This window comes from Augochlora pura, chromosome 10 (assembly GCF_028453695.1).
Source record: "Augochlora pura isolate Apur16 chromosome 10, APUR_v2.2.1, whole genome shotgun sequence".
Classification (NCBI taxonomy): Eukaryota; Metazoa; Arthropoda; class Insecta; order Hymenoptera; family Halictidae; genus Augochlora; species Augochlora pura.
In genome coordinates this window covers 3492185-3502118 of record NC_135781.1, presented here as the reverse complement: position 1 = coordinate 3502118, position 9934 = coordinate 3492185, and the positions used below count along the sequence as shown (strand labels likewise).

The window sequence follows — 9934 nt, the reverse complement described above, 5'->3', positions numbered from 1 at the left end:
GGCGCCGGCGCGGCGTAACTCCGGGAGCATGATCGAAAGGTGATTTTTATTTGGCCGATGTTTTATTCGCGGCACGTTCCATGGCTATCGAGGATCGATCGATTCTCGCGTGAAGCCGGTATTCGCGTGAAATCGCGCGACGCCGCGCCGCGCCGCCTGCCGCCTGCCGCCTGCCGCACAGGTCCGGATCGAGTCACGCGAGATCGCGACTAAAGGGTACGCGCGATCGCGATCGCGTGCGCGATCCCCCGGCGTTTTCGAGTGTCTCTGAAGACGCTTAATAATACGTTCGCATCGTTCGCGGAAGGATGGATGGTCAAGAGGCCGGGGCGCGGCGCTTCACGGCGCTTCGGAGCGCTTCGAGGCGCGTCGGCCGATTCCCTTTCCGTGATAGTCAGTCGACCACGGCTAATCGAGAGCCGAGCACTATCCCTCTTTCTCACTCTCCCTCTCTCTCTTTTACTCTCCCTCTCTCTCTCTCTCTCTTTCTCTCTTATTCTTTCTCCCTTCCTCTCTCTTCCTCTCTCGAGTGTCACCGCTCGCGACAAGCGATTCGCCAGCGCGTGCCGATCCCCGAGACGCTTAGGAGCTTTCATCGCTTTCATGAACAACCTCTGTCCATGAAGTAAACAGCCGGCCGCAAATCCGCGTTAACGCCGAGCCCTCCAGACGAACGGCATCGCATTTTTCATTTCATAATGGTTAACAATGAGCCGTCCATACCGGTCGAAATAACCCATTACACAATTTCCATTTTAAAACTATTCCCGCTGTAAGAACTCGTTCACGGGAAACGATAGAACGGACATCTTAATTCAAGTTACATTACACTGGAACTCGTCGAAATGGCTCGTCGATTTGTCAATTTATAATTATTCGGATCGCAAAGACACATTAGCGAGTTATTCGATCAATAATTACCTACGGCAAATATTACAATGGGATACATTAAATAATGATACGGATACTGGTGATGCGATCATGCAAAAAGTAATGCAATATAACGATGTTATTATTAAGGATAAAGGTTATTGTTACTGTTACGAACTAATATGCTACTTTTTATCTAAAATCTACACTTTTATGAAACAACGTGCATCAGTCACTTTTTACGCAGCGCCGGCGTGACGGCGGCATGACGTATCTCATCAATTTTTAAATTACCGACGAGTTTTAAGCAAAATGACAATAGTAATAATAACAATGCGTGTACAGTGTGTGTTCCCGTATTTTCTGTAACATTATTGACGAATGTGTTTGAAAACATTTTTAAACATTTCCGTAAAAGAATTAATTGGGTACGCGATACCCGGGGCTACACTAATCACGTCGCATTTTTATACGCCATTGACGTCGGGTTAATCTTCGATATCGATCGGTACGCGATCGCATAAATTAGTTACTTCGAGCACGCGTTCTTACGAATACACCGACGACCAACAAACCATTTCTAAAATTAAACGGGTTTAATATATTTGTCATTCTAAAGGAATGCAATTCTTCAAGACAATTGCTTAGCCGTTTTCTAATCAACTAATTCCTCTAATATCTGAATCAAAATTTAGGTTAATTGTTACAAAAAAGACATTAGAAGGCATTCATTAATTAAGCATTAACCCCTTGCACTATAATAACGAGTCAGACTCGTGATACAAATTTCTTGCAAGATTTATTAAATATGAATAAATTTTAACCCTTTGCACTCGAAGGCATTTTAACCGTAAATCTGAAATAATTTTCCAGGCTCATATCACTCCCTTTTTATGTAACAAAATACACTTTTATGCATACAAAATTGATTCTCGTGACTCATATCTATTACTGCATAACGATTTTTCAAATCTAAACTTCGTTGACACGAAAATTATCTTTGAGACGTGATAGAACAATATCAGTGGTGCCTTAGACTCCAGTGTAAAGGGTTAATATCTCTATATATTAAAAGGGTTAATTTCTCCTACAACGAAATAGAGATGAATCCTTCTCTTATGAAGGTCTAGAAAAAAAATTACACAAAGAAAGAAAAATTACAAATTACACAAAAATTACTAAAAGAAAGAAAAATTGTCTGGTGTTATTAAAACTATTATTAAAAACATTAAGGACAAATAAGCGCTAATCAACGCGGATCGCAGTGCAATGGGTTAACAGGTGTACGAGTACCGCGTCGAGTGTAAAAAAATAAGAGAAAGGCGTCTTTCACCGATTGGGAAATAGCTCGGGTGCCACAAGCGCGAAGAGAATCGCAGCCCCGGCGATGCCGAGAGAAAAAGGCTCGCCCGCTCGGCGCGGAGGGCATTCTCGCGTCTGGTTCTGCTCGGCGTAGGACCGGACACTTTTGAAGACCAAGTAATTAGTAGATTAGCGATGACGGTACAAGGGAGAGAGCGGGCGCGTCCGCGAGAAAAACTGTATTTACGGGAGAGAGCGGAGCCCGCGCGGCGCGCCGGCGGGGGGGATCCAACAGGGGAATTCTACGTCCGTGCAGTTTACGAACGGTCCGTCTGAATCTACTTCATCTATTGTTAATCTCTACCTCTAATCCCGGGCATTCGTCTCTTTCATATCTTATTTACATTCGTCCCATTCTCGCTTAAACAGTCCCCGCGTCGTTAAGCGGGACTCCGCGGTAATCCGGGATCACGATAAAATGACAAATATTTGTGGCAAAATGGAAAATGGATTGCGCGCGTGGATCGCAGCTGCCGCGCGTCGGCCACCGGTGAACGACGATCGCGTCGCGACGCCGCGCGCGCGCGCACCCGTACACCGTTGCATTTTCTCCGAAGAAATGCTGCCAAGACATTCGATCCGCGGCTTACCCTAATTCATAGAAAATCGCGTGCGCGACGCGTTGACGTTTTTACGATCCCCCCCTTACCCTCTCACCCCTTCGCGAGCGTGTAAATCTCCTCGCAGGAGATCCGAAAAGGTTCCGGATCGCTTCAACCTCTCCGTGCCATTTTGGTTTCATTAACTAAATTGCACGAATTTTGCGGACTTTCGGGAGACGCCCCGCTCCCAGGCACGGCAAACGCTTCCGGGCGCGTTAATCGCGCTCCCGGGGTATCTCGTTTAAATAAAAATCTAATTAATTGCTCTGATCGCTCCGGCAACTCCAGAAACAATAAAGGACATTTGGCCGCGGGAGCGCGGAACCCGCCACCCCCGCCCCCCGTTCGTCCGAGGGGTTAAACGGCCCGACTAATCATTGCAGGCACCTTTTATCGTCGGTCAGAAAGGCCTTGCGCCTGCAAAAAGGGCGTTCTGTCTCCTCTGGCGAAGGGCTTCCCCGTTGCGGTTAACGCCCTTTGGAAGTAGGCAACGGCGCGGAGACAACCGGCCGTTATAAATTACCGTGACGCGTTACGCACTGGGGATGTTGCGGCCGCCGATGGCCGGGCGCTCTCTCTCTCGCCCGCTTCGAATACGTTTCGAATACGTTTCGAATACGCTTCGAATGCGGTTCGAGTCCACTTGAAATCGTCTACCATTCGAACCTGAAATCCCGACGAGGCACGGTTGTCCGCGAGATCTAACCCGACGCGCGTTCATTAGCGGACTTTTGTAAATAATATTTCGACGTCGTCGGTCATTCTTGGTTGATTTATAAGAGACAGGTTATGTCAGGTTAGGTCACCGTCGATATTTAGATTTGGGTATAATGGATAATATTCCGCTACGGCTGAGTAAGAAGACGGTAACTTCGAATTTCAACCCCCTAAGGGCGGAGTTTCTAAACCGTCGAAACAAAAATGATTTTGGCAATTTTTACATAATTTCGAACACGAATAACACCTTTCGTCACTTTTTATGCATATCCTCTGACATTTCAAGATATATAAATTTTTTTTTCCCCGTTGCAGTTTATCGACGTTTATTGAAATGTTAAATCTTACATAATACACCAGTGGACGGAGTCGGTCGACAGTCTAGCGCATTGTTCTCCTTCAATAAGAACGAAAAATGAAACAGAGTATTTTATTTAATAAAATTTAACCCTCTGTGCTCGAGCGACGAGTCTGAGGCAAGGCTAAGAATAGCTGCACTTTGAAAAGAATGTTCAAATTATTAAATATATCTGTATTCGATAGTAGTTACATAATAGAAGCTTGCTATAATAGCGCACGTTTTAGTTTGATATAATTACAAACCACAGTAATAAAGAATAATAATAAAAGCCCGTTAATAAAGAATAATAATAAATAATAAAATAGAAATACCGTAGATCGAAGAGAATACCTTAATTTTGAAGTTGAAATAGTCTCGGGTGCGAAAGGGTTAAACCCCATTTATAAAATTTGCAAATAGAACGATAATACGCGGCTTTGAGAGGGAAGGGGGGCTACCTTTCGCGTAAAATTTTTACTTTAATTATGCAACAAACATAGTTTCCATAATTAATGTTACGAATCGAGTAGGTTCACGCGTTTTATCGATCACGCCGGGCGTAGCTTCTTTTGAGGTATTGCTCGGGAATTATTGTGAAATCTGCGACAATAATTTAATATATTTCCCAAGCACTTTAACCTAGATCATAGGAGAAATATTATTATATATTATTATTATCATAAACTATAAAATTGCTATTTCCTTGTGACGTGTATATACGTCGTCCGCAGCTAAGAGGTTAACAAATATGTCGAGAAGACTTGTTAAATAAAATAACAAACGCTCCCAAGTACGCATAAAAAGATCCGTCGTTCGATGGTTAAAAAACTCGACAATTTTATTACAATTCGTTAACGAGAGAAACCGAGCAAACTTTTCGGACGAATCGCGTCCGACGCGACCCGACGAGCCGATCCGAGCAGTTCCGTCCGAGCGTGTCCGAGAAGGTTCTCGACCGCCTTTCCGTCGGCGAGCAGCAGAGGCCCGGCTTCTCGGCCGGAGTGTGTAGAACACGCGTCGTACACGCGTCCCTCGGTCTCAGAACGCGTTCCGATTAGCGGGCGCGTCCATCGGGATCGATCGATCGCGACCTGACCTACAACGCGGTCCGTGCGACAGTTCTGGGATTGCTGGGGGTAGCCGCAGACTGCACAAGTAGATCGAAGCATTCGTTGCGTCCACGGACAAGGAGGTCCGAGGGAGAGAGGCGGCGATTCGGTCGCGGAACCAGTTCAGCGGAACGTTTCACGGTCGAGGGAGCCGGTCGCGCAAAAGGGCTCGACCGCGGCGGGTAGACGGCCAAAGGGCGGCGAGAGCGGAAGAAGATCACCGTGGAAAAGGTAGACGACGGCGTCTTCCGGTGCGCGAGAGCCACGCCGAAGGGACTCGCAGCGAAAAAGGACGGTTCGCGATGCATCGCGTTGCTTTGCAGCGCATCGCGGCGCAAAGTCGGCCAAAGGGCGAACCCGGCGAGAAGAGGAATCCTTTTTTCGACGCGGGGGAAAGGGCGGGGAGGGGAGAGGGAGCGGGGAGAGAAGAAGAAGAGAAGGTTTCTCGGGTACAAAGCTCGGCGGGATTCTGCGGGCCCTGGCGTGTCCGCGGGAACGGAGAGGCCGACTACTAAAAGTGGACACGGCTCGTAGGAGGATGGAATAAGCGAATCAGCAGGTCGTTGTCGTAATTCTGGCTACGTCACTGCCGTGCCGCCCCTCTGCAGCGGGCTGGAGAGGGCTGTGTACCCTCGCCTAGAGGGGCATAACGAAGCGGGCGCGCACGGGAGAGAGACGGACGGACGGCGAGAGAGAGAGAGAGAGAGAGAGACGGGATGCCCGGCTCCGGGCGAGGCGCGCGAGCTCTCCGCGCGGCGAGGTGGCCGAGGGGCGAGGGGAGCAGGGGCGAAACCGTGGAGGGGTGGCTATGCCTGCCGCGCTGCTGCTGCTTCTGCTGCTGCTGGCCTACGTGGCGAGGGAGGCAGAGGGAGGCACAGGGAACCAGAGGGAACCGGTGGGAACCAGAGGGAGAGGCCGGGGCTGGGAGGGGGGGAGGGGGGACGGGGGACACACACCGGTGGTGAGAGGAACGCGCGGAACGCTTTATGAATGAATGTTTCCACGCCAAGTGTGGCGAGAGAGCGAGAGAGGCCCCCGTGTGTCCCGCGTGTAAACACAATAATACCGACGTTTCCATTCATCAGGTCGACCCCGGCAAAGCACGCCGCGACCTCGAGAAATGCCTTTCGAGGCGCGCCACGTGCTGGATCGCACACCGCCACCCCGTCCCGCGACACCCTCGCCGCCCCCGGGCTCGGCCTCGTCCCCCTAGCCCCCCGCCCCCGCGTTTTTTTTTATGGCCGACCCTCCGCGGCACTGTTTAAAAAGCGATTCCAGTCTCTCCTTCTCGGCGAGCCGAGCAACAACCCCCATCCCCGATCCTATCGGGGCTCCTTAAATGCCGCGACGCCCGCGAAAACCGGGACCGGGCCGACGCCGTCGACCTTGTTTCGCGTCGCGACGCCGATCCCGGCGACGGGCCTATCCTCCGTAGCCGAAGACGCGACGATCAATTTCTCACTGCCGTGATTTTGTACGCTGTTCAGGTCCTGCGGAGAGAGGTTCCTCGGCCTCCGGAACCTGTCCGCGGCTCCGTTTCCGTCGCATCGGCGAGCAACGATGAGATCGATCGATAAATTGTTGCGTTCTTTCGTGTTACCGTCTATCGGCAGAAATTGCATTTGGACCCGGATAGCCAAGAACCCGAAATGGCACTTGATATTTTCTTGTCGTGATATATTTACGTTGAATGCGCTGCTGTTAGGCCAATCTGAAAATTCGTCCTTTACCAAACAATTCTCCATCTGCCCGAGAAGTTATCGAACAAAATAAAGATTATTGCATTCAATGATGTCATGTATTATTCGACTATGTGGTCTAGCTTAAATTAATCGCCGAGAAAACTGCCGGATTCTTCGATTGATCCAATCAAAATATGTTCCTTCATTTTTTCAACATACAGCGAGATTTAATTTGCGTTGATCAACTTGTCTATAATATTAAATACAATCTTATAATTAATTATGTAATATTGTCCATATCTTGGTTTATGCGATACCATTTGAAATGGACGGAGTAAGATCGTAGAGCAAGCGGCGGTGGTTAACAATAGCGGAGCAGAATTGATTTTGCTATAGATAGGAGCAGACATTCCACGATTTAAAAGTAAAGGATATTGTATCTTGAAAAGTGAGAATACATAATTAATAACAATCGTAATTTTGTCAGAAGCTCAATTTATTTATCAATTAATGTTCCCCCGTACATATGTCTGGTGACTGTAGCGACTATACTATATGTATCTAGCTTCGCGGAATAACCTCTTAACACATATTAAAACTGTCTAACAACAAAGAAAAGAGAAGATCGAAAAAGCAACAGATCCGACACGTCTAACGATACAACGTTGCCCATCGAATCAGATTCGCCCCACCCGCGTCCCCATCGCGCTCTACTCCGCGTCTTTTCCGTCTTTCTAATCCGCGGAGAAACGACGGTCCGCGGGACCGGTTCGAACTCGATCCGAACAAGCAATCGTACGTATCGGATCGAGCGCTCGTTCTCGATCGATCTCGAGAGCATGTGTGTCTCTCTTGCCGTGGCCGCGCGCGCGAGCGCGCGTTCCCCTCGGTGAAGTTGAGAGGCGCGGCGTTTGGCAAGCGGGGCGAGAGGGCATAAGGTTTCATAGCTGGCAAAAATTTTCACGTTTCAGATGGCCGAGATGAACAGCAGCCCAAGCGGAAGCAGCGACACGGTGAAGTCGTGGGCGGAGGGTAGCGTTTGGTCCTTGGTATGCGCGATGGAATTAGGTTTGATATCGGAGCCGTGTCTGACGAGCGTCTCGTTTGCCACGCTCTCCGATGACGGCTCGCTCGTGAAAACGAGTACGCCGATGATGCCCATGGAATTCCCCTCGATAAATTCGACGATCGAAGCTGCTGCTGCAGCCGCGGGTCTCGCAACGACGGGCCTTGGTTTCCCAGAGAGGATCTCCGCGCAGTCACCGCCGAGGAAAAAATCGACGTCGCGTGGGTTGCCGAACAGCAGCGGCGGCGGCGGCGGCGGCGTTGGTGGCGGTGGCGGTGGCGGTGGCCGGGGGTGGAAGGCGAAACGCGGCGGGGGGATGATGGCGTCGACGCCGAGGAAATCTACGACCGCGGAGAGGAACGTTTGCGCCGGCTGGGATCTCGATCGCGAGCTCGATCGCGCGAGGAATCCCACGGTCGAGAATTTTTGGAAATCGTGCAAGAGGAAACTGAGCGACGGCGCCGCGAGGAAACGGTCGGATCGAAGCTGCCAGGACCAGGACCGTTTCGGGACGGATAAGGATCTCTTTCCGGATCGACCTCGGAGCGACGACCTCGTCCCGGGGATCTGTTACCAGGCCAGACGCCGCGGCGACGGCGTCGCTGAAACGGCGGCGCGATCGACCGGCTCGCAGCTTGCTCTGGATCCCGTCCTGGATCGCGAGGACGCGGCGGAGAACGTCTCGAGAGGAACCGACGGGATGGAAGCGATGCTGGAGAGCACCATCGCCAACGAAGCGGAGTTCGAGGCATTGTCCGCGGCGACGTCCACCGCGTCGTCCGACTGCGAGGACGACAACGACTGCTGGGAATTCGAGAGCCAGACGCTGGACGTGCTGCACGAGCAGGACGTTCTTCGCGGCTCCATCGACGACGGCCAGGACCACGAAGAGTCCACGACGTCGATGTTGTGCGAGGGCTTCGACAGCGATCTGCTCGCTATCGACGTCGCGCCGTCGAACCCGCCGGAATCGTTGCTCGAGGATCCGCCGTCGGACTGGTCGGAGGACTTGGACGCTGTGCCGCTCGCCGACAGGATCATCTCCGCCGTAGGAAGCAAATGCAGCAGCGACAACGGGAAGCACCGCGAGGACCAGGATGATGGAACTCGTTTCGGAAGCCGCGGGAAACGCGGCCGAACGTCCGGCAGCAGCAGCGCGTCCAGCGATTTCCATTCGGTCGGCTCTGCCTCGGAGGACGCTCGCCGAGCGAACGACTCCGCGGCGGGCGACAAGCGGCGCTCGAACAACGGCAGGAAGCCTCGGCGGCGAAGAAAGTCGAACAGAGATAACGATTCCCGATGCAAATCGTCCGCGCAACCGCTGAAAAGAAAGAAGATAGCGGCGAACGGGAGCAACGGCGTCGTCGCGACGTCCGTCAAGGACGTCGCCGCCGCCGCACCGAAAACCGATACGTCTCCGACGAAAGTGCCGCGGCGCAACGGACTGTGTCACGATATTAGGAGGGTGACGAGGGGATTAGTCAGGATCAGCAGGGAGTTTTGCATCGGCAAGCTGGTCTGGGGATACTGTTCCGGATGGTGGCCAGGTAAATGTTCGTCTCGCGCGTCCCTTTTTGTCCTAATTCGGCCATCCCGCAGCGGCGAATCTCGCGGCCGCAGATCGCACGGACGATGCGCGGCCACCGATCGCCGGGACCCGTGATCGTCTCTTATCTTCCCAAATCCCGGCAACGATTTAACGATTCTTTCTCTTCTTTCGCCTCGGAAATTCGCCGGCGCGCGCTATTTTGCAAGTCCGCTGCTGCTGACCGTTTCTCTGACTAGATAGTAACACCAACAGGAAGTCGTAAACTGGTCGGATCCATTTTAAGAGCCGGTGAAATTTATTTGTTCAGTTTTCATTGTCTATTTGTTACCTTTGATCTTTGAATTTGTTAATTATTTTTATTTTAAAGTTATTTTTATTTTAAAATTATTTTTATTTTAGAATTCTTAAATTATTTTGTACGATTTTCAGTAGCGTTCGCATTCTCAGACAGAAATTTATTTACTAAATACTTTTGCATATCCTTTGTTTGTGCTTGTTTCTTTTCAGAGTTATGTACAGGATTTATTCATTTATTCTTCAACCCCTTGCACTACGGCTTCTATCGCAATTTAATCATTTCCATGACGGCACGAGAGAATTTTTGCTTCTCCTGTTTCTTGCATTTGTTCAATTTAAT

General features: G+C 50.5%; 1 protein-coding gene across 3 annotated transcripts in view; it reads left to right on the top strand.

Annotated features, from left to right (window-relative positions):
* Positions 1-9934, top strand: part of Dnmt3 (DNA methyltransferase 3) — a 134770-nt gene that overhangs the window by 115503 nt on the left and 9333 nt on the right. For 2 of the 3 annotated variants that reach the window (XM_078193424.1, XM_078193425.1), the window contains one exon: positions 7654-9295. In XM_078193424.1, coding sequence (XP_078049550.1) covers positions 7654-9295 — 1642 coding nt within the window. Of the gene's footprint in view, positions 1-7653; positions 9296-9934 lie in introns of those variants that run through there. The other variant, XM_078193427.1, reaches the window with a different exon arrangement.